At 36.5% G+C, this 26,671-nt stretch overlaps 2 protein-coding genes across 2 annotated transcripts in view; one reads left to right on the forward strand and one right to left on the reverse strand.

Moving 5' to 3' along the window:
• LOC136842905 (kynurenine/alpha-aminoadipate aminotransferase, mitochondrial-like) overlaps nt 1-26,671 on the reverse strand; it is a 654,775-nt gene that overhangs the window by 505,898 nt on the left and 122,206 nt on the right. The window lies entirely within an intron of this gene.
• Nucleotides 12,857-26,671, forward strand: part of LOC136845931 (mannosylglucosyl-3-phosphoglycerate phosphatase) — a 108,962-nt gene continuing 95,147 nt past the window's right edge. Inside the window, exon 1 of the mRNA XM_067116432.1 lies at nt 12,857-13,018. Within this exon, the coding sequence (XP_066972533.1) occupies nt 13,006-13,018 (13 nt within the window). The 5' untranslated portion in view covers nt 12,857-13,005. The remainder of the gene's footprint in view (nt 13,019-26,671) is intronic.

Here is a 26,671-nt window from a genome sequence, read left to right on the forward strand (position 1 = left end):
CAATCACCAATCAGCATCAACCCAACTGTTCATTGCATAGTTTGCTCTTGTTTTTAGCCTCTGTGTCTGTGCTCCCTTCGCCCCGTCTCTCTCTCCCCCTCCTGTTCTGCATTTCTTGTTAGTCTGCTTTACGCCACCATTGTGGGTAGTTTGTTTTGTGCTTCTTGCCTCTGCTTTTGGCATTTTCCCCTTGTTCTGATTTTTAACTGCTAATATGGTGTAAATAAGTATGTAATGCGTATATATCTTAGCTTTTATGCGCAAATACTGTTGATTTTAATCGCTATTTCAGCCTGGAAAATGTATCAAGCGATACGAAACGTCGGCTTCTTAATAAATGGATAGAAAACAGAATGACTTTCCAAAGCTCCATTATGTGTACATGCATACATGCACACATACATACATACATATACACACACACACACACACACACACAATATTGCTATATATTATTAAAGAAAGAGAAGAGAAGATATATATATATATATATATATATATATATATATATATATATATATATATATACAAGAATTTCTTTTGCCTAGACATTTCCGCATTTCTCAACCAACATCAACACGCAGGCGTCGAAATTCTGGATGCTCTCTCACTCTCTCTCTCTTCTCCCTGTCTCTCTCTCCATCCAGCCCTTTTTAATCGTGCTTGAATTAAGGTAATGGATTCCGCCATGGCGTAGTCTGCCGCTGAAAGCGTGCGCTCTTAAATTGGTAACGTGAACCCAATTTATTCCCTGGGTCTTTTATGTAATTGATGTTTCATGAAGGAATAGCATTTCCCTTATTCGAAATCTCAGTCTATATTACGATATGTTATTTCACCTCAGTTTGGATATTTGCCATAAAGTTTATACAATCATGTCGGTCCCAATACTAGATAAAAGAGGATGGAGGAACGCAGTTTAAGAACCAAGTTTTTACTGAAACAGCTCCTCTGATGGAAGCGGTAATGAACCAATATGAGATACGAGAGCCAACAACGTAAGAGTAGGTAAGTTATCACGACTCCCTTACTACAGCTTAATTCCTTATTCTATTGGTCTCATACGCTAATGGCGACAATGCATTCCCAACGTTTTTGTATATACAGGGTGTTTCGAAATTAGAGGCCCGCCCCCTCTACAGCATAAAACTAAAATTGATATGGACAAAACAAAAGTAATTCAGAACAGGTATTTATTTAAGTTTCTCTCTGAGTATTTAATATTTGTGGCCTCCATCTGCCTGTACCACAGCCTGCATTCTTGAGGGTATGATTTCAGCAAATCGGAAAAAGCTGAGACTCAAGCTCTATTTCTGAGCACTTCCGGTCACCTCCTCGCAGGTCGTTGAGGCTTGGTGCATACCATCATAGTTCACTGTGCGCGCTTCAACACGATCCCTTTAAGATACTACAATGTTTTCACACACATTAAGAGTTTGGGAGTACCTGAAATTCACTTGACGAGAAGAAATCGATACCACTGTTTCGGGAAGCAGCTCCTGTGCCTGAAGAGCCTTGAAACATGGTGCCTTATCATGCAAAAATGTGACTTCTTCAACAGATAACACATTTTCAGGATCTTTGAGGAAAGGAAATACTCACCAGTAAGCACAGTTTCTCTGAAGTATTGCCATTCCATGACTGTCCTTTTCTTTGATGTTCCACATTAACCGTTTGTCAGAAATGAAAATTCCCAAATATCCAGGAAATTTCACAACTTGGAGATAGCGCACGTCATCGCTTGATATCATTCAATTTGCAGCCCAAATGATGTAATTTTTATGATTTGGCTTCCTGACTGTGTGTAAATGAAAATTCATCGATGCGGCAACATGGAGAAAGTCGCTTCATCCCAATCTTTAACAAATGAACCACAAAACCATGCACGGTCTTCTCTCTGTTGCTGAGTGATGTTGGGCTTGCTGATAACATGAAATGGCTTGATACCAGATTTTTTCAACTCAAGATATACAGCACTATAACTTCTCTTCTTTTCCATTTTTGTTTCTAGTACAAGCGCCAATTTACGTAAAGACTTTCTTGGTCTACCCACTGCTTCAGCTATGATGTCTTTTGACTCCTGAGAAAGGACTTCAGGCCTCCAAGATTCTACTCTTTTGCATTGACAGTCATATGGATTTTTGTTCCAGGTTCTTTTAACAAAGGATTCATCTCTTTGAATGTATTTAACTATCTAGGGAATGTGAAATGACGGATGCGCCAGCATCCCTGGCCTCTCTGAAGGTTATAGCTCGGATTCAGTCAATCCATCTGATTTCCTCCGAGTCGTTAGCCATGGCTGTATCTAACTCCATCACTCAGTCTGAAGATACAAGAAATGTAAAATGAAAAATAGCTTAACAGAAACTTAAAATAATGTACTTTCCATTTGTTCTGTGGAGGGGGGGGGCTCTAATTTCGAAACACCCGGTATATTATTTTCTTCCCTTTAATTTATGTATTCATTTTTGCTAACTTGTAATTGATAACTCGCATGTGAAAATAAAATTTAAAAACTCACTACTGATGCAGTCGTTATTGCCATTACATGTGTAATACACCTGTTAATATAGTTTCATGAAAACTAAAAACAGTAATTCGTTGCCTTTCCAGGCTATTAGCAGATGCCTACCAAGGTACACTTCGATTCAGAGAGAAGTATTCCTACGCAGGTAATTTGTTGCCACCTTCTAGAAAGAATCACGGTTACAGATAAATCTTTGTGTGTGTGTGTGTGTGTGTGTGTGTGCGTGTATTGCGCGCACACTCACTGCCTGTATCCGCATATATTATGTATGGATTCATAGTGAATACAAACTCTATACTGGTATTTCTACTAAAACTGCAAGTGTATTCTGAATGATAGTTTACCTAAAGAGTTCCGCCCTTTTGCTAATCAGCTGAAAATGTTCAGACAACGCAGTATGAAATAGTGTTCTGGAGATCCGTCGAAACACTTTAAGACAAACACAAAATTTCACGCGAAATGGTTTAGCCAGAGGCAGTTACACAGCGCGTATAACAAACAACTTCATCCTCTATGCATTATAATCTCAGCCCTTAATTTCTCATTTCCTTAAGGGCATAAAAATAAATCTAATATATAAAACAAACAAGAGGCGTAAAATAAACAGATTTCGAGCACATTTCAGAACGGGTCGGTCAAAAAAGGAGCTTAGTTCACCTTCCTCCAGCTTCATCTCTCTCTCTCTCTCTCTCTCTCTCTCTCTCTCTCTCTCTCTCTCTCTCCTCTCTCTCTCATGAAAAACTAAACTGATAATTTGTTTCGTGTTACAAGTATTTCAAGCAAAAAATTATTCCCAATAACTTCACTTTAAATCTAAATTCTGTTCGCTTGAACTTAGTCTAAATTTATTATTTTCAACTAGGAATTATGTTTTCCAAGTACACTGGGTACAAATTTATGTTTTTGCATGCTTAGGTTGTTGCTCAACATGCCTGCATTATAAAAATATGCTGATGTTCATACTGATATAAAACGGCTTTTAAACAGTAAGTATCGAAGTTGGCCAATTCCTCTTTAATTTCAAGAGAAAGGGATCGGAAGCCAAATTTTTAATAATAAAACACCTAATCCAGGGTTTTTCAGCAAGGACTACTTTTTCACTCCTCCGTAGCATGACATTATGAATCAACTACACAAATGATTCTTTACAACAATTTCAGCTGGGCAGTTCAAATTGTAGTACCACTGTACACTGAAGTCGAAACATTTTACCACTTTATATTCAGTGTTAAGTTAAAGGGCTTTAGGGGTGATGGTCTGATCATTCACTGTCCTAATTTAAGTTGGTGGTCTCCTGCCTACTGGGAAAAAATAAAAAGGGTTGAGAAGCCAAGTCTTGATCGAGTTTTCGACAAATAAAGGTTACAGCATCGGATTTTTCATTTCACCCACGAGTAAAAGGCTTTCCTCGGCGTTGTCCTCTGAAACCTTAACGTTTTGTAATTTGCAAATGATTTTTGGAGACATGAAATGACTAATTTCAAAAACTAAAAATGCTAGAATTTTACTATAAACATAAATTATCCTTCCTGCACACATTCATGGAAAAAAGAACAATTCTCCCTCTCTCTCTCTCTCTCTCTCTCTCTCTCTCTCTCTCTCTCTCTCTCTCTCTCTCTCTCTCTCTCTCTCGTTTACGAAAATTTGTCCCGTTCCCTAATACCTACTCAGATCCATCCAAAAATCAATCAGTACAGCGGAAAAAAAATCAAGGCAATGATAATGACGATTAGAGACATTATAAAAATAACATAATGCGCTCAAGCAAAGCTGTACTTGAACGCATACTCACAGAAAATTGGCTCTATTTTGGGGCGAATGCCAAATTATGGATTGATCCTTAATGAATATGGGATAAAACGAGTCTAGGAATCCATTCCTCATTAACGTTTATCTTTTTTATTTTTTTTTTTTGCCTCGCTGTGACCAATTACCGGTCCCAGTGGACTTCATTGGCAGTCACCCATCCAAATACTGGCCAAAAACAACTTTGTGGAATGGAAGCTAGTAAGGAAATCTAAAACGTGTTTCCTTTTATCAAAGCTAACTCTGGTTAAAAGCTAGTTTATCTTGGATTTAACCAGACCACTGAGCTGATTAACAGCTTTCTAGGGCTGGCCCGAAGGATTAGATTTATTTTACGTATTAGAACCAACTGGTTGTAAGCAGCAGGGACCTACAGCTTATTGTGAATCCGAACCACATTATAACGAAATGAATTTCCTATCTGAAATAAGTACTCTTAATTCTTCATTGGCCGGTCGGAGAGTCGAGCGCTGGGCCAACAGCGTCCTAGCCGAGAGCGCTACCCACCCTGCCAATGAAGAACTGCTAACTCTGGTGACTTCCTTGATTTTCTTTGGGTAAAAACGCTACAACTAGGCACTTATCGTCCTTGCTCTCATTTATAGCTCACTTAAAGGGCATTTCATGAAGTAGAGTGAACTCTGGAAAGCATGTCCTAAAATACAGCGCATTGTCTACGGTAGATTTAAACCGCTTATTCGGGATTCTCTGTTTTGACGAACCAGAAGCAGAGTTAACGTCTAAACAAGCCTTTAAGCGTATTTGTGATGATATAAATCCTGTGTCGTTATTAAACGAGTTAGTACATCGTACCGTACTGTGACCAAATATGAGAATTCCTGTTTCGGAATCAGATTCAACATGTTTTTGGTCTCTCTACAATGCAGTGTACGAACTTGAAATAGAACACTGTCGCTTTGACATATCCAACCATTCTCTCTCTCTCTCTCTCTCTCTCTCTCTCTCTCTCTCTCTCTCTTTAAAGTTTACTTTGAAATTATCACAATGCTATCATTCTTTCGGCATTTCTATATTTCTATTGCTACTGATAAATAGAAAAAGGGTGCAACAGACGTGTCAAAGTTTTTTATCAATACAAAAATAATGCTTTTGACAGCAACACTGATGATAAAACTGTCAACGCTTAATGTTGAGTTATATTGTTATTGTTCCTTTTACACTTAACGTTATTCTTGATCTTCATTAGATAATGAATAGGACCAAGGAAAAAAAAATGACAAAGCACCATCATTGTCAGCGCAATCAGTTATTCCCTTACCCTCACTCACACACGTACAAGCAAGAACGGAATATACTGTAGATACATTCCAATCCATCGACAACCAGTAAATTGAGTGCTTTTAAATTTATGGCCATGATAACTTGCCAATGAATAAAGTGCTTTCGAATTAATGGTCAAGATAACTTGCCAGTGAATTAAGTGCTTTTAAATTTATAGTCAAGATAACTTGAGTCGAGTTCTAGTGCACTGGGGGCAGGAGATTTCCGTTTGTCACATAGTCTATGTATCATGAACATTTTAAGGATTAAACAGAGCAACTCTACGGTAAAATGGTAAAACCTAAATATGGAAAGGAATGAAATATAAAATTTAGGCCAAAGATCAAGAGCTGGGTCCTGTAAGGTATTCAGCGCCGAAAGGGAAATTGAGAGTAAACAAGTAAAAAATGCGCCGAAGTTTCTTCAGCGCAATCGAGTTTTCTGTACAGCGTATAATCAAGGCACCGAAAATAAATCTATCTTTCGGTGGTCTCGGTATAATACTGTATGGGCCGCGGCCCATAAATCTTTAATCACGGTCCGGTGGTGGCCTGTCCTATATCGTTCCCAGATGCACGATTACGGCTACCTTTAACCTTACATAAAATAAAAACAACTAAGGCTAGAGGGCTGAAATTTCTTATGTTTGATGATTGGAGGGTGGATGATCAACATACCAATTTGCAGCCCTCTAGCCTCAGTAATTTTTAAGATCTGAGGGCGAACGGACAGAGAAAGCCGGCAAAATAGTTTTCTTTTACAGAAAACTGAAAGGTTTGAAAGGTGTAAGATGAGGGAAACCTCGCTGTTGCCCTATGAAACAATTGTCAGGAGAGGGTGGAAAGTAAGAGAGAAGAAAGTAAATATGAATGAAGTAGAGCAAAAGGAATGAAAGGGATTGAAGCTGGAGGAAGAAGGGACGCTGTCAAGAACCTTAATTAATGGCTACTGCGCACCGTGTGAGGCACACTGACGACACCAACCCCATACGGAGAAAACCTAAGTGTGTTTCCTAAGCTTGACCGTAATTATTAAAATTATACTTCCATAATCCTAAAGTAACGAGCTAACAAACATAGATGATACTCGGTAAAAACCTAATCTAGCATTGCTCTTATTATTATTATTATTATTATTATTATTATTATTATTATTATTATTATTATTATTATTATTATTATTACTGGGGGGAGGAGAAGAAATAAAATTCACAACAGTCTTCCTCTAGTGTCATGCAATTGTCAAAAGTAAAAAAAGAAAATTACCTGGAAGTTCCTGAGTGTCTGCTTGACTCTCTCTTTTCCAACTAAAAGTTTTCTGGTTCAAAATGTAAATCAGCATTTAAAAAAAAAAAACCTAATTATGTGGATGTCCGCCTCTTTAAGTTCTTGAAACTTTTAACTTTGCAACTACAGATGCTTGTTTGTTTGGACGGTTTTGTTAAGTAATTATAACTTTACGATGAGTTTCTAGTAACAGCTAATCAGTCTAAGTTTTCTTAAATTCTTTTAATTTTTTTTATTTTCTCGAAATTCACTGAGGAAAGAATTAAATGTTATTAATTTTACTTTCAATCAGTAATATTCAAGTCCTTTCAGTAACCGACATTCGTGACACTAACAGTGTTCGAAGTGATGATTTTCAATTATGTCACTGATATATGACAACCTACATCAAAGGAGGGTGGGCTGACACTATGCTGATGTTGCCTAAATTCCATCGTTTAGCAAAATCCTTTCAATTGAAATGTGGGTTGAATGCGAACACTCATACAATTCAGTCTGAATGGTTTATGTAGTAAAACTACGTTTACCATGTATAATGAACGTGCTGTACCTACATGGGGTATCATGAAACGTCTTTAATACAAAAGAGAACGTGAACTTGCGTCTGTTCCATTGGGAATGAATTCTCTTCTGTCCTCTACTCATAACTCTTTCCAATTTTTTCTTTAAATTTCACATATAACCTAATAATGTTACTGCTCTTTCTGCCACATAAAACCAATTTTGTTTTCGATTACCTTCCTTGGGCGTATGTCAGGCCGCATGTCCTTTGATGGTGGATTGCTACTAAAAAAGATATTTAAAAAATTTTAGCCCCTGGTTCTGACACAATCACCTTCTTCTTTGCTTCGGAAATCTCCGAATTTTTTGTCCCGGCCTTGTTTCCTAAGGCAAGATGTTTACCAGTGAAGAGGCAGGTCAGCCGTAGCAAAGGAAAACTGATAACTGATGCCTTTCTGATCTGTGGCCGACACTCAGCAGCTAAAATTTTGGTATTTTTATTAATAACACACTAAAAGTCCTAGCAATCTTCTGCGATTTCCTTCAGTAACAGAGGCTGCTTCATTTCCGCTCAACTATTTCTTTACCTATTCATTTAAAAAGCTACCTCACTTCATAAATAAGAGTTGGCTTTGTTGCCTCTCATTTCTGATCTATATATATTATATAATATATATATATATATATATATATATATATATATATATATATATATATATTATATAATATACCTATATATACACATATATATATATATATATATACACACACACACACACACCATATATATATATACACATATATAAAACACACACACACACACACACATACACATACATATATATATATATTATATATACCGGGTATATATATATATATATATATATATATATATATATATATATATATATATATATATATATATATATATATATATATATACAACATACCTTACACACACACATATATGTGTGTGTGTGTGTTTCTATTATTGTATACAAAGAGTTTCACATAATCACAGAGTATTTCTATCAGTCGGATGTTAAGTACATGGTAATTGTTAGTCAAATTTTACAGTATCATTTATGTCATCCCAAGAGGCATAATATATACTCCAGTGTTCAAAGAACGATGCATCGTCATTCATATACTGAAAATACACTAACTAATGGACGACCATTACGATGGGTACGTCTCTAAATTCCCGTTTTTGATATCGTCGACCTACATTTCAGTTTGATGAAAGATGTGGCAAATATTTTGCGATACTTTTATTTCCAACCTATACTTCCCTCCCCTCCCCCCTCCCCCCGTGCCCCCACCACTAACCTCACTTTTTCTCGCAGTTGCTATCTGCATTCTCTTGGTAGACGAAACAAAAATAAATAAATAATAAAAGTTACTTTTCGAAATGGTACCATGACGTACTCATCTTCCCTTTCATTTCCATTTTTATTTTATTTGCAGACGTTATACTTCTGCTCTATCATAGTAGACGAGAGAGAGAGAGAGAGAGAGAGAGAGAGAGAGAGAGAGAGAGAGAGAGAGAGGAGAGAGAGAGAGAGAAATTCGGGAAATGTTAGTTAGCTTTTGAAATGGTGACATGCATAATATCGTCAGGTGACGTAGCATATCGATTGCTTGCTGGAACCGGTTTCGCGCTTGCTTTCGGCCGCAGCAAAAGGCACTAACTCACTCACTCAGTCGCAGGGACGCGATCTCCACGGCAGTGGTCCACGATCATCAAGATATCCGTGCGTCGCCGGGTCTTGGCGTATTTGTTTGTATAAAAAAGCGGTGGTTATTGTCACTACCTTATCGGCACCGACCATCTGAAGAGCATAATAGTGCACATTCGTAATTGCACACTGAACACGTGTCAATAATATCTTGCAGTCAATATCCATTGCTTTTTCTGTAGTATTGTCGCATTATTGTATTTGTACATACGTAAATATCACCAGAGGGAAGGATGACGCATCTTTCCTTGTTTCTTCAACAGCTGCCTTGAGAGTTCAACACAATTTGAGTAGTTTATTTCCCGCACAGCAATTATTCTGTAAATCCAAATTATACTTATATGTGTGTGTGCATGTATTTATTATATGTATGTATATGTATATGTATATGTATCTGTATATGTATGTGTATATATATATATATATATATATATATATATATATATATATATATATATATATATATATATTAGAGAGAGAGAGAGAGAGAGAGAGAGAGAGAGAGAGAGAGAGAGAGAGAGCTAAATTTCTGGTATTTCCATCGTCCAGGACACTAATTATGACGACAATTAACTCAAAGAAATCCATGAATTGTCATGCCTCCTTCACTCGACTTTTCATCTTCATTAAACTCTTTAAGCTAATTCGATTCTACCACCCCTCTCTCTATTTTTTCTTGTTTTCTTACCGATTATCTTGAAACAACTTTTTAAACATCATTCCTAAGTTTTTAAACTACATCAAGAGCCAAGAGAATTTGACCCATGGACAGAAGGGTGGTAGCAAGCTATGCTATATGTGCAAATTACTGCCTTAGGCAGCGCGACTAGATCGAAACACCAGTGCACCCTGTCCTTAGATTGAGCAGAGACCAGATATAACAGTGGACTCCTTGTTAAACGAAGCTGGTCTCTGAATCTGAAGGACCCTTTGACATCTGAAGCCGGGCAAATAACTTCATTGCTTCCTCAGTCACTCTTCCGTTACCGCCCGTATCTTGAAAGATGAGAAATTCTGTATAAAGAGACTTGTATCTTTATCGCTCTTGTAGTATTTCGGAAACAAAACATTGCCCTTCCTCTGCTCTGTGATATTTTTAATAAATAAGTCAAACCTAAAGTCTTTAGAATGGGCTTTGCAATACATTATAATAAAAGCATACATTTGCAAGATTCAATGGTACCTAGTTGGGATGTGCATTACAAGAAAAATATGATAACAAACATGTAATACTGTTTTCTGTTACTTAGTGATATAAAATTGAAAGGCTAATAAGTGAGAGACTGAGAGAAGCAGATAAATGCAGAAACCGGAAATAAAAAAAAAATCAAGTCAACGATTGAAAAATTAGTTTTCTCATTTGTGGCGGGAAAAGGAGTCTTCCTATCAATGCCAGACCCAAAGCCCGAATAGCAGAAGAGGGGTAAACGTAGTGTTGACGTCCCCGTCTTGAAAAATTTCCTGGAAATTGCAACAAACTTGACAGTACGGTGCAAGCAGCAGTAGATTACACCAAGACCGGATCTTTCCTAGATAGTGACCCCCGAGGGATTTAACCCGGTATGTATCCACTTTTGAGGCGTGTTTAGTACAAGGCCGTTGGGATGACGGTAAAAACATGAACAAAAGACTGTAAATATCATAAAGATAATGAACCCCCAAAAATATTACTCCTAGATAAAGACGCCCGAAAACCCTTGGGAATGACTACCTAGGAAAGATCCCCAAAACCTAACAGATAGTGGTAAAATGCTGTATGAACCAAGTTAGAGTAGCATGGAAAGAGAGGATGAATAAAGAAGAAATAAAAGGGATAAGGGTAGATAAGGAGAAATTACTCTTACTTTGTTGGCTTCCTGTCCTTCTTGTGATTCATTTAAAACTTGCACCAGACAGCCAAAGCTTGTTGCAGGTTTTACGGCCGTTTAATATTAATCCTACACTCAACACTACTCTTATCCTGGTTAAGTTTACAAACCAGCATATCAGATTGAATTTTACCTTAACAGCAACCCAGAAAGGGATTACTCAATGCCATTAATACATCAAAGAAAACCATTTCTTACGGCTTCTCAAAACTTATAAAGATGTGAAAAATAATGAGCGGTAATGTTTCCTTTACTCTTTAACATAATTTCCCCTCGTCTTAGAAGGCTGAAAGGATTTCCAAGTGATAAGTCTTATCTGATAAGGTCTACCGGTGCGGGTTTTAGCGTAGATCTGTGTGCCGCCCCCGCGTTTATCTACAGCTATATGTAAGAGTAACTAGTTAGTTTGGTAGTGCGTTTATCTAAAAACGGTGAGTTTCCAACCTTGGTTTGTGTGCCGCTATGTATATCTGGACATAATGAACTGTACAGTCCTCCTCTTAAAACTCAGTGAAATTCTCTGAAGGCATTTGGAAAGGTGTTCTAAATAACACGATTTATTTTTTATGGAAATACGTCCAGAGCGCTGAAACGCCCTTTACGTAAACCTGACTGAACCGGTGAGTAAACTGATCAGCATCTCTACGAGAACATTGCTCTTTGGTGCTGCGCTGAGATCTAAGGAAAATAATAGTATTATTATTATTATTATTATTATTATTATTATTATTATTATTATTATTATTATTACAAAGAATGGCCGTCTGGATGCCACTGGTTTTATATTTCAGTTTCTCAATCTTTCCAATGGCTTTTCTGTAGCATTCGAGAGACAGAGAAACTTCAATATAAACTCAACGGCATCAGACGGCCGTTCTTTTAATGAAGTTTGTTTGAAAGAGAGTTTCTTTATTATTGTGTATTACTATTATTATTATTATTATGTGTATTATGTATTATTATTATTATTCTATGCGATCACACGCTCATTTCATAAGTATATTGTAGCCGTCCTTGAGTTAGCTTTGGCTCTTCCTCCCCGCTAAAAGTTAGAAAGTCTTTATAGACTTTATAGAATGGAAGCATGATTGGTTAACTCATTAGCTTAGAGATGGGGTTGTGGGGCGAAAACACGCAGTAGTAGAAAAATATATAAAAAAGAAAAGTATGTGCTAATCGACGTTTATCGTTTTCTGTTTGTATAATAGTCTTAGGGAGGAAGACAAAAACGAAGTGACCAATTACATGTCGATAAACATCGATATAATTTAATCGTGCTCTAGCCGCCTTCCAGTGCGATTCCTACACGAATTACAGAAAATGTCTCAGAGGCTTTTTTCTGTTGGAATGGTAAAAGTGTGTGAATATTTTTTATAATACAGCATGTGTCTTTTTAACACCCTCCGTTTTACACAAAGTAATATATACAGTATATAATATATATTCGTAGCCCGTACTTCGTTTCCTCACTGCAGTTAGATGAAGTGCCATTTGGCTGAGTCACTTGAATAACTGCTCAGCTGTAGTAATTATAATAATAATGATAATAATAATAATAATAATAATAATAATACCAAAACCATGTAATTACTACTTAAACATGCTATTTATTAGTAAACACGAAAAAAATAATAATGTTAGTAGTAAATGTACAGCCGTACATTTAACCTTTACACATGAATCACACACATCAAACATTCCATTACCGTCGAAAGCGAATCGAGCCACGGCGCATGCGTCAATGACGTGTCCGTTATAAACGTTTCCAGGCCAATTGTCGAGAGCTGACCGTGACGACAAACCGAGCGATGGCATAAAGAGCAGCGCTCCACTCGTCCTTAATGTATTAGTTCCGTGAGCACCGCACTGCCTGCCTGCCTCCACGTTCAAACGCACGGGGGGAGAGAGAGAGAGAACTTTGGTCTTGTAGTGTTTGTGTGTGTGTGTGACGTACAGCAAGTGAACTCCGGTCGCCAGAGAAACATTATGGCATTGTGATGGGTGGTGCTTGTAAGTTTTAGATTGACTGGCGGTCAATCCCCCCAGTTCGTAAGGTGGCGACTGTTAGTCTACAGTCAATATTTTTTTTTTTTTTTAGTACGAGTTGTCAGTTCGGTATATGGGTGAAGTTCACTTTATCATTCCACCTTTATCACAGTGAAAATGCAGTTTTCGGTTTTGTCGTTCGACCTAGTTTTTGTGCAAATTCGATTTCTGCATAGATTCCACGATGATTAGTCAGATGGTTCTGACCACTGTTTGTATGATGGACAGTTGCCTAGTTATTAATGTATCTCTGTTTTCTTGATGTCATATGATGTTATGCTTACTTTCACACCAATATCATACAAATAACTAAATGACAGCACAATTTGTTTTCAGTACAGAACACCTTTCATTATTTACAAAAAAAAATTATTATGGGTATATCACTGACGTCACGTTGGGGGTTTGACGTATTACAAAGCAACTAAAGGGAAGCCTATTTTTTAAATGTGAATTCAGTGTGTTTGTGATTATTGACAACGTTATACTATGTAACAGAGTACGCAGGCATTTATAAGTACTTCGTACCATTATAACAATATAGAAATCTGTTAAACTTGTACAAGATGCATGAGCTTGTATTAACACACACACACTCATATAAAAGAGAGATAGAAAGCATGAAAACGTTTGAGAATGAACTATTTCTTGAATAACATCAGCGAACAGGTCTGCAATTATCCCTTCCACCTGTGGAGTCTTGACTGGGACCAGAGCAAAACCAAGATTTCTGATTGGTAAATCATGTCTGACCAGAACGTTCTTTAAGCTCTGCCCGCGATTTTAAATCTATGCAGCGGAACACAGGTTTTATAAAGGTCGACTATACGACGAGCAACGCTAATTATTAAAGCCACCTCTCTCTCTCTCTCTCTCTCTCTCTCTCTCTCTCTCTCTCTCTCTCTCTCTCATCCCCCGCGGCGATGCAAGACTCTCTTTCTTCATCCTCCTCGGCTTGATGCAAAGACTTTATTGACAGACTGACTGATTGTACATACATAAATACACACACACTATTATATATATAATATACATAAATATATATATACAGTATATATAAATATATACATATATATATATATATATATATATATATATATATATATTTATATATATATATATATATATATATATATATATATAAGATATATATTATATATATATATATATAAAGATGTGGCCCCAACTGCCCCCACCTTCTTGAGTTGCAATAACCGTGGTACAGTTCTCAGATCGTATTTACTAGGTCCATGGATTCCTCCCCGACCTACCATCTACCAGTTCACCCAGCTGTGAACGGGTAGCAGGTTCTAATAGAGTCAAGCTAAAAGGGCAATGGTCTAGTAACCTCACCTTCAAAGACGTGCTAAGAAAACGTAAGGCCTTACTCTTTGTTTGCATCTCCCTCCCGGGAAATAAAAGTTATATGGGTGAGAATATATATATATATATATATATATATATATATATATATATATATATATATATATGTGTGTGTGTGTGTGTGTGTGTGTGTAAGTTGTGTGTGTGAGGATATATATATATATATATATATATATATATATATATATATATATATATATATATATATATATATATATATATATGGAGTGTGTGTGTGTTTTACATATATCTAATATTCTTTAGCTAGTTAGTTATTTAGTATAAATCACTGAACTCTATAAGCAGAAATCTTACACACTTCACTTTCAAAGCGTTTTCTTAAAACACCATTATTTGTAGCAAGCAAATATCCTAATATGCACCCATCCGTCAAATGTCACGTGCTGCCGAAAGGCAAGATGATTTCATTCATTTCTCGGAATCGAACGAAGCAGAATTAGACATTAAGTCATGGCTCAGCTATTTTAGTCATATGAATCTTTCTAATTCGCTGAATTAATATCTCTAAACTTTATGAGATGCTGTGGAACCCCCCCCCCCTCTCTCTCTCTCTCTCTCTCTCTCAGCTGACGATAAATGTGTCCTACGACCGAGTTATCAAATGGAAATTTTATATACACCAGTGCCTGTATTGTGTGTGTGTGTGTGTGTGTGTGTTTACCCAAGATATCTGAAAACTGTATAGATGAGTTCCAATGAAATTTCAAGTTGTCTATCGGACATGAAAGAGTTCCTTAGATTTTTAGATAAATCCGAACAAAGATGCGGATCCAGGATTTTTTTTTCTTTCAGGTCTTGACGAAATGATGCGCTCTGGGTGCGATCTAGTTAAATCTCTTTTGTATTTGATATATTAGAGAGAGGATGTTTCTTTTGTTGTGTTGTTTACTCGCTTTGTTTTTGTTTGTTTGTCTATCCACCATCTGGCTGTTGTCGTTATCACCTGACAGTTTCATTAAAGAGTTTTGATGCATTTTTTAAGGCCCTTATCATCAGATAACGATTGGAGGTTTCAACCTTAGAGCTCTCTTGAAGTGATAGACTTATCAAAAAACAATGCTGATAATAACTGTCATTTTTATTTGCAAAGACAATTTAGTAGTGTGAGCCCGTTAGGGTGCCGTTGAATTTTATGACATGTTATGTCTCTTATTGTTCAGACTGAGATAACTATGTGCTTATTCTGCCAGACCTTTAACAGAAAGTAATGGAATTTTTCAAGGTCTAAATATCACCATTTCACATTTCGCCTTTCCAGTTCCTGAGGTTCTTTTTGGCTTCTGTTGAAAATTCGAGAGGAGTGCCCCTCATTCAAACTTGTGTCCTGGGATCCCAAATAAACCCAGGAGGAGACCTATTCTGTAGAGCTGAGGCCACTGGGCTCCCCTGGGAGCCCCTTAGTCTGACCAGGGACCAAAGTGGACTGCCTCTAAGACTGAAAAAAGGGAGACAAAAGTTCTGTTGGTTCGCAACCCTGGTTTCTAGGGTAATGAGCCTACGCAGAATTTGACCTGGTCATCACTTGGATGAGTATCCTTCCACTGAAAAAGCTGGTACATAGCCTCCTATAGCCATTAATGAAACTTGTGACAACACCATAAAATTACTCTGAGCAAGGCACACGGTTAAAATGGGACTGTGAAAGCCAATAAAGTACTTACGTTGAGGAGAACTCAGAGGAGACCCTACATTAAATGTCATGGAAGCTCATGAAATACAGTGAAAGAATCCATTTAATCGATAGTTAGGTACAGATAACAACAATCAATATCGAAATTGGATATAAATGTCAACAGAAAAAACACTGTCCTCTCTATTTTCTTTTTTGATTATTTATCTTGCGTGAATGCTGCCCTGTTTCTTTAATATTTCTCTGCACACAACAAAATACATACTCCTTTTTACACACACTATACACACAAACACACACACACACACACACACACACATATATATATATATATATATATATATATTATATATATATATACATATATACATATATAGTGTGTGCAGTTTCAATATATATATATATATATATATATATATATATATATATATATATATATATATGTGTGTGTGTGTGTATATATATATATATATATATATATATTGTGTATACATACAAACTCATACACACTATATATGTATATATAAATATATAAGTATATATATATATGTATATATATACATACATATATATCTGTATATATACATATACAGTATATACATATAAACTACAAATATAATAAAATATCGAATTCACTATGCCTTGGGAATACCTTACACCAAAGGATTCGAACATGGAATTTTGATTTAGGTATAATGACAAATAGCAGACTTTGACCATTCGGCTGTTAAGAGAGATTTAAGCTGATATTAACTTTGCTATACATATTCCTTTCGAATTCAGGATCTGTACTTGAAATCGTTATCAACCATGATGGTTACCTAGTAGTTTGTAGCACTTTGCTAATTAGTAGATTTGTCACTTATATACACATGACATTTTTATACTCATATCTCTCTTGATAGATGAATGGTCAAAGTCTACAATAAAGGTCCAGTTCGTATGCTACCCGGAGCAAATGCACTTGTCATTTACAATTTCCTTGGGTGTAAGTTATTCCCAAAATATAATGAATGCTATATTAATTTATATTCGTGGCTCAGTACTAGTAAATTTAAGAAAGTCACGTTTGTATAAGCGACAAATCTCATAATTAGCCGAACTTAGCAATCAGCTATCGTGGTGGAGCGTGGCAGATATCGATTCCAGGTACAGAATCGGAATTCACCAAGAATATGTACAGCAGAATCGATATCAACTTGCACCTCTCTTGACAGCCGCATAGTCAGTCTATTAATTATCACTGTATGAAAGCAAAGGCACAAGTTCGAATCCTGGCCTGACTGATGCACTTATAAATTTTATAAATTATGTTTCCCCCTTGTGTGTAAGTTATTCTCAAGGTATTGTGAATTCGATGTTAAATTATATTTGTGGCTAAATATTATTGAATAAGAAAAAAAAGGTCATGCGTGTATAAGATACAAAAGCTCTCTCTCTCTCTCTCTCTCTCTCTCTCTCTCTCTCTCTCTCTCTCTCTCTCTCTCTCTCTCTCTCTCTCTCTCTCTCTCTCTCTATATAAGAGGATATATATATATATATATATATATATATATATATATATATATATATATATATATATATATATATATATATATATTATATATACGTGTGTGTGTATGATTATAATCACTTTAACACAGTGCGTGTAAGTAGTCGTGGAAACCTTTTTAATCGCACGCGACTTCCATCAGTATCAAATTTCTACTCTGCATGAAATGCTTGCTGTTCCAAGAAGTAACCCAGTGCTTTACAGGCCGTAAGGATAAATGACCTCGGTACCATCGTCAAAGAGAACGTTCCCATCAAGTGATGGTCATAAAAACTGCAGAGACAGACCATCGCCTGAGCCTGAATTATTTTATGACACACACGTAATGACTAAAGCCAATAAATCAATAAGTTCAACAGTAAGGCTTTCGCTTTCATCTGACTTTCAGCAGAATCGATCAAATGAAGAACTCTCTCATGCCGCAACTTTCGTCTCTATTTGTGCTTGATTATCAATTTTCATAATCTCGTGTAAGGCTTTCCTTTCCATGAACCTATTGTAGAACGTCTTGATTATCAGCCGCCTTCATTCTCCCTCTCGTCCTCGCTGTATCACGTTTTAGCAATGCCAATAAATCAATAAGTTCAACAGTAAGGCCGCTGACTTTCAGGCCTCTTACGTTTAATAATCCCGCACAAAGTTGGGAGTCACCAACACAAGAGTCAACTAGTTCGATTAATCCTCCACACCAAATCAATACCAGTATATGAAATGCTTTACATTCGTTTGTATTTTCTGACCTACTTAGCCTAGCTTTTTTTCAAGAGATGGGTCTTTCTTTACTCGAAGGGTCGCGATTATTTTGCGTAACTAATTCCGTCTTGACCCCCGCCCCCCTCTAAATTCAAGACATAAAAAAACTATCTCTGCTCCTACTATGAAAACTTTCAAATGGTTCCTCTTTCTCATTTCATCCTGGATTACTGTTTTAAGAATATCCAGTATAACTAATACAACATGGTAACAAACGTTCCAAATAATCTCTTCCAAACAGAGCCCACTGTGACACCCATTTTCGCTCACGCTAGGTCTCTAAGCTCTGACTTTTGCCCAGAGGTTGCTAGCCCCATTGTTATGCCCTCACAGACGGTTCCCACAGCCAACGTGACAAATATCTGGCTTCCACAAGTAGTTTACCTATCCAAGTACAGGTCAGACCCAATCCCCTGAGAGGCGTTCTTTCCACTGTACTTGCCAACGTTAGTCGGATTTGTGAAAAAAATAAAAAAATCGGGGAGAAGGGACGCGCGATAAGTACCCGAGTTGAGATACAATACTTGACATTTCACAGGGTTATATTTAGGGCTGAAATTCCGTAAGCGACCTAGTGACCTAATTTTGTTTTCTCAAAAGAGTAGCTTTTAGAAAAAAGTGAAAGGAAAGAATATTTGCGGGTAATTTTATTTGGAATCTCTTCTCCACATACAGTATGCATTTACGAAAACACAGATCACCTATAAAGAAACGAAAAAAAAATCTGAACAATTTTTTAATGGGAAAAGAGAAATTCTCTCTCCTCCACAACCCCCGCCGGCCTGACTGTAAAAAAAAAATAAAAATAAAAAAGGACCATTGATTTCTTCTTTAATGAACACATGCACGCGTGCCAGTGTGCGTTTGCTTATAGTCTGAGTTATTTATCGACTAAAATCATTAGGACGGTTAAACTCTGAAATGAGGAATTTTAAATTAGAACCTCTGCTTCCGAAATAAGAAATGCCTTAATATAGTCCCATTAACAATTAATAAACCTATGTATAACTTCCTTCAACCTGAATGACAGGTAGGTTTCTCAATGCGCATTAATGCATCATCCCTCTTACTCAATCACTCACTCATTGAGTCGAATTTCGGGCACGATTATGACTCACTAAACTCTCATTGGCCTCCGAAATACTCATGCATTTATTTATTTACCTTAGTTTTTCCTCTTTGAAAATTGTGCTAGGTTACAGTAATACTTCTTGTATGTTCAGCGTCTGTTTTGCACTGCTAAATGAAAATAGTAACGGCCTAAAATAAACAGTTACGTTAACATTCCTTTTGCAGAGTTTTTCCTATTTCCAGCTATTTATTCAGTAACAGGGTTAGGCATGCACTGATGATATGTAGCCTATGCAAGAATTTCACGCTTTAAGTCATACGAAGCTTTGGATTTTAATATAAAATCATTTGAGTAATCTACACTTAATTTTTTGACGTTCGGTGCCGCTGACCTTTAATGCAGCGACGTCAGTTGAAACTAGATCAAACAATCCCAGTTCCCGGAACCCTATGGTCCACGCACGTGTAAAATGGCAGATAAGTCATCACGTCATTTGTCATTACTTAATGGATCATTACTTACAGAGTCATAACCTAATGGGAGGGATTAGTTGATACTTATCTTCCATTTACCTTGAAATTATTAAAATATTGGGTGCTCTTAGTGTCTGAAAATCTTTAAAGAGGCAAAGTGTGTTTATATATATATATATATATATATATATATATATATATATATATATATATATATATATATATATATATATATCTCACTATATACTGTATATTATGCTGGTTAATAAAGGGCAACCTTTCATTACAGACCAGCACTGAGGATATAAATCTATGTGTGTTATATATATATATATATATATATATATATATTATATATATATATATATATATATATATTATGCTGGTTAATAAAGGGCAACCTTTCATTACAGACCAGCACTGAGGAGGAAGAACAAAGTGACACCAGTAAAACAAAATTTCCTTCATCGAAGTCGTGAAGGAAAAATTTCAAAAATTAAGACTCTCTCTCTCTCTCTCTCTCTCTCTCTTCTCTCTCTCTCTCTCTCTCTCTCTCTCTCTCTCTCTCTCTCAGCTGCTCTTTTCTCTTTCTATATATTTTTAATGGGAAGAAACATCACCAAATTCATCAGAATACACACCAAGAGACCATACTTCACCCATATACACAATTGCTCTGACGTGAATAGTAATGGCATTTTTAGAATTTCCCCTAATAACCCAGTGACGTAATGACACTCGCGTGAATGCCGCACAAAAGCAAACCGGGAGTCGATGCTGCATAACCTTTAAAAGGAAGAAGTACTCTGCAACACGTTCCCCTCGACTGAACAGTGGACTTCGCCCTTACAGCATACGTGAAAGGTCACGAAAGAATGTCACCGAATAACTCTGAGTTCGGGGGCTTTTTTCAGGCGTTGCTTCTCGAGGACGTTTTGGATTGTCAGACCGTTAGATGATTTTTTAAAAATGATTCTGCGACAAATATCAGACTTTTTACTTTCCCAGTCCGCAGTTTTCCTCCTGAAATATTCACTAACCATGTTAGTTCACACCAGGTTTTTAAGGTGTGGTTGCAAACTTTATACGCTTGGTTTTTTTTTTTTATTCAACTGGAGAGTTAACCCTTCACTCCTCACCCCTTTGTCCTGTTTTTATGCCTTACTTTTTTATATGTCTGGGTCCTTCTCTTTGAGAGCTTTCCCATAGCTTAATGGTCAAATGGAATATTAAATGATGGCAGCAATCACCAAATAACACCATCAAAAATTACGCCAATAATAATATTAATTTGGATAATAATAATAATAATAATAATAATAATAATAATAATAATAATAATAATAATAATATTAATAATAAGAATAATAAGAAGAAAGAAGAAGAAGAAGAAAGAAGAAGAAGAAGAAGAAGAAGAAGAAGAAGAAAGTTATGGAAATCCTGATAGGGGATGAACAGTATGCGTTCCGATAAGGAAGAGCGTAAATAATTCAATTGTAATGAAGCAGTGGTGAGAGAAGTTAGAAAGTCAAGAGGGAAAGATATAAAGGTAAGAGTGGCACTGGACGAAATTATGACAGAACCCACAGGAATGTGAAGTGGAAGGCAATGAGGATGTATGGGAAAGCAGGTAATCTATGATGCAACGCAAGCTATGCAATGTGTAAATGGTAGAGAGAATGGTTCCGAGGAGAGAAAGTTCGAGATGAAAGCGTATCATGTCTGGTGGTTTTTTAATACTCATGCGAATGGAGTGATAAAAGACTGTGCTGAAAGATCAGAAACCAGCTGCAAGATATGTCAGCTTAGTGAAAGGGATGAGAACTGAATGTGGAATGGATGGTTTGGTGATTAGACCGTGCTGACTTGTGATATGAATTGCAGATTGGTCAGAGTTTGAGTGAATGTATAAGGACCAGGTCGAAAGTGAGTGTTAACATGAGCTAGATTATGAGGGTAAATGGAAATTAGGGAGATGCTCTCAACTACGTGCTTCGGTCATGTAGAGACTATTCCGAAGAACGAGTTGATTAAACGTCTATGCAATTTATAGGTCTTAGGAGGTGGGGGGAGGGGAAAACCTTGAAAATCTTTGGTTGAACGTATTGCAGGAGCGTTATAATACAAGGGGTTGATATATCTATCTTTCGTTGATTTATTTACCTTAATTAGTTTTCCTTTTAATCTGCACATCGCTGTATTTCAGTTTTTTCAAATGTATGCATTCTGTTCTTTGGAACTTGCTTAACAAATTAGTAGCCATATTGGCCTGTTCCATATGAAATTTTAACTCACAAGCAACAATAAAATGACAATATACAAGAAGTGAGACACTGAGCACACGACATGTGTAAATATGTGTACAGCATCTATAAGTGGGTCACTGTATTGCAGATTAGGCTTATGTGAGAGCGCTTGACGCAGTGTGAAATTTACGATTTTTTTTTTATAAAACACGTCGTCCTTGATTCAGTACCTATCATTTTTCTCTGGAGCCACTTTTCTTGGTGAATAGTAATAAGATGAAAAATAAGAATGAAGTTTCGCATCCTGCGTCTTGACAGCTGATTATGAATTCTAGACTCAAAATCACTTAGATACTTCCATTGAGGAAAAAATATCCTAATATATTTCGATAAAACCAGATACCTCCTCTCAGATTTGGAAACTGATGATCAGATATCGCTTATCTATACGCATAAAGTAAAAAAATTCCTAAACACTCACGAGTCAACTGGATTATGAATTATTTCCAAAACAAATTCTACAGCTATTAGCTATCTTATGGTGCTTCACTCTCCCGTGAAGTTGACAACCCGCCACACCTGTTGGTTTTTCGGGTCTCCTTGGCGGCCATTGCCTCTCCCACAGGGTTCCAAAGGTCTGTCACAAGTTTTAGTAATGGTCACTGAGGCTTATGCGTCAGACGTCTGGTATTTATGAGTGGCCACCTGCCTAAGTACTAACTCAACATTGTTCAACTTCATCGATCGAAAGCCCAGCAGAGCAGTGAACATGTTACTGCTTGGCCAAATAATACTACTCGTAAATAGTCCAATAATCCTCTTGAGGTATAAAATAAACAATATTTATAAAATCAAACTCAACAGAATTCATATCATCATGTTACTGTTACTGTTATTAATAAATAAGAAAGGGAGTCCCACACAGCGACTTCGGTGGAGTGGGATCCGGAAAAAATAAAGAAACTGTAAACTGTATTCTCCCGGCCGCATTCAAGAAGCACAGTAGAAGTACTGTAAAGGTTACATTGGCAGTAGAATGATAACCGGTTAGAGACCAGTTCGAGAAACAAATGAATAAATAAAGGAAGAGAATGGTGAGTGTTCCACGTACGGGATCTTTCCAGTTCTCACGCGGTGCCAACGATAAGCACGGCCCTTGCTCCATTGAAACAAATGAATAATTGATCCTCCTTTATTCGTGGGATGAAGAGCCACATAAGGTTACTCATCTCATTCAGCCTCTTCTACAAAATCCAGGTCAGTTGTCTGAATTAAAATTTCATTAGGTATCCGGTGACTTTGTGTATTCCACGACTAACAGGTTTGATCACCCGCTTCCGGTCCTTTGTGGTGTTGATGATTATCCGGTTTTATCTTGCTTAAATGATGATGTATTACCTCTAACCACATCCAACGGTTAGACTCATCCGGGATAAAGACTTCATCCGGATCCATCGTCGCAAAGATATGCGACAATAACCTGTCTGGTGAGGATTTTCTTTAAATGAGGAAAAGAAGGCCATTCCAACTTATCTGCTGCGTAACCTTGCGTATCGTTATCAGACTACACTAAAGTCAATATTTCCACCAGAAAGCCACTTTACACTAGGTGGACGTCGTCCTGCCGAGGGTTGATCGAGTGAATTCTGGATCGAAGCGGTCTTCGTCCAGAAATTCATTTCTAACCGTGTTTGTCATGCGCATATGTGAATGGCATTTGCTCATCGTGTCTGGTGATTACGAATGCATGTGGCCTGATATTTTTCCTCCTGTTGCATGCTGGGGCCACACTCTCTCATTCTGTTGGCTTCGTGGGCACAATGTGGCCCGACTGTCTCTCACACTTGATTCCTACATCCGTTGCAAGTTTCTAAGCTTCGATTTTTGGTGTGATGTTGTCAGGCCATGCATTTCTTAACGGATGGTCTCGGGTAATTATCTGCCCTCTTCATCCGATTTTCATTGATTATACATTCGCATGAGAAAGTGTGTTTGTCTGTTTGTTGGATAGTTGGTTTGTTACAATATGTGTGTTTTATTCATGTCTGGTTGTTTGGCAATCACTCGATTCCCGACCGACCTCTTTATTTCTTTATTTTTCCGTTTTGTGATCAATGTATCAAAGATAAATTTCAAACGGACGCCCTGGCTCTGAAGATGAGAGATTAAAGATGACAGCTTTATCATTATCATCATCATTATTATTATAATTGTTACTATTGCTGTTCTTATGAAAGCACTTGACAAAAGATATCTCCAATACACCTACGACAATAAAACGTAGAAAAAATAGTCCTCGTTTCGTCAAACACACTCATTCATTTGCACTCTTCTGAAATACAATATAGATTTTTTTCTACAACAATAACAATAGGCTATTCAAATTCTTCATTGGTTAACAATAACGCCAATTGTCCAGAGAGAGAAAAAGAATTGGAAAACTATATTTCCATATTTTGAAAACAACTATTCTCGTAGGAAATAATAATAATAATAATAATAATAATAATAATAATAATAATAATAATAATAATAATAATAGCATCGGGTTTTTTACTTCCCACAATTGTATCCTGAACATTCCTTTGCCGGAAACTTCTTTCATGGAAAAACCTCGTCGACCTCCTTAATTATGCCTTGTTGAAAACTTTCTCCCCGGGAAAGCTTCGTTGAATTTTACCTTAACACTGCAGCCCTGAACGCTTTCTTTTTTGGAAATTTAGGAGTGTTTTATTTTTTTCTTTAAACGTTGAAATTGTGGAAGCTTTCTCTCCTGTAAAACTTCGTAGTTTTCTTCTAAAGTTAGTCATGTTTAACAAAGTTTTACTTGAAAACTCATCAAATTCTTTAAATGCCGCCCTTCTTACAATTTCCATCTCCTGAAGTACATTGAATATGTTACTAGCAATAATTTTGTATTTGGAAATGCATCACAGGTAGACATTCATATGTCCTGGAAACACACCACTGGAAACTGCTTTACGAGCATTCCCTGGGAACGGATCAACAACCCGGTTTATTTCAAAATATTTGTTCATTTACAATTTGTTTTCATCGATTTCTTTTGACGGCCGTTGATGCCACCAACTGTTACTCTTCGAAATGCGTCACTCGTAAACCTCTCATATATTAAAGGTGTGATCAGCAAAGACATGCAACGCGCGCTGATCAACCATGCAGAAGCACGAGTTTTCGTAAGGGCAGCTAATTTCTACAACCATCTCACTCAGTAAAACAAATCTGGAAACGTGCCTTCTTTGTCAAGCCACAAGAACACGCCCTATTACTGACAAATGTCCATCAACAATTTGCTTTCACTGTTTTCGAAAACGTCCCCAACTACAGGTAAAATCATTCGAAATCGTTCATTATAAACTATTTTCTTATTTTTTGGAAAACCTGGTAGCGGGGTAGAGCCGTCAGCTTTTTACTGCCCCTTCAGCCCCTAGCTGCAACTCCTTTCATTCCTTTTGCTGTACCTTCGTTCATATTCTCCTTCTCCCATCTTTCTTTCCACCTTCTCCTGACAATTGTTTTATAGTGCAACTGCGAGGTTTTCCTCCTGTTACACTTTTAAAACTTTTTTTACTCTCAAAATCCCTTTCACCGCAGAATGACCTCATAGGCCACAGTGCTTGTCCCTATGGCCTAAGTTTTACATTCCATTCAATTTCCATTATTTTTCGAAAACACACAATACAGTATCACCTTCTTTAATAGAAAATACGTTAGGTTAGATGTATGCACAGAATCTGTTTTCTGTGATAAAAGATATACTTCTATTATTTTATTTTTCGTGAATATATTTTCTCAGCAAGGTACATAAAAATTTTACGTTTCCTAACTTAAATTCGTCATTCGATCATCTATATTTGCTATTTTACTCTTTTGAACGCCCTACGACACACTCAGACTATTCAGATTTGAAAATAATTCCGAAATTTCTGAACGATCAGAAATTTCATATTTTTCCTTACATTTTGATGCACAATAATTAGTATAAATTGCAGTACACTATATAACTATATATAATTTCATCGTCGTTCTGCATGGTTAAAAATGTATAAATATAAAGGCTTTTTTTTCGGAGAATATTTTCAATAGCAAAGCCTAGAAATTTAATTTTTGTGTTCAGCTAACTTGATCCTGCCATTTTGACTTTCATTTTTCATTTTGCCTTATTTTGTGAAAATGCAAATAATTGCAACTTTTCAACATTAAAATGACACTGAAATGAGTATCCCAGAAATAGCGCTAAGCATAAACGTGTTCAGTGAAAAGAACAAAAAAGTTACACTACGTTCTCAGTATTACAGTCCAAAAGAAATAGATGGAAATACATTACGTTTTATAGAGTAGGATCATTACTAATTATTTAAGACATAATATTGCGTGTATAACATTTGTACAAAGAATAATCCTGAAGTCAAAACAAACAACATCCAGCTGCTTGCTTTGAAGGAAAAAGAAAGAAAGAAAAGATCGTT

This window comes from Macrobrachium rosenbergii, chromosome 2, assembly GCF_040412425.1.
Source record: "Macrobrachium rosenbergii isolate ZJJX-2024 chromosome 2, ASM4041242v1, whole genome shotgun sequence".
NCBI lineage: Eukaryota > Metazoa > Arthropoda > Malacostraca > Decapoda > Palaemonidae > Macrobrachium > Macrobrachium rosenbergii.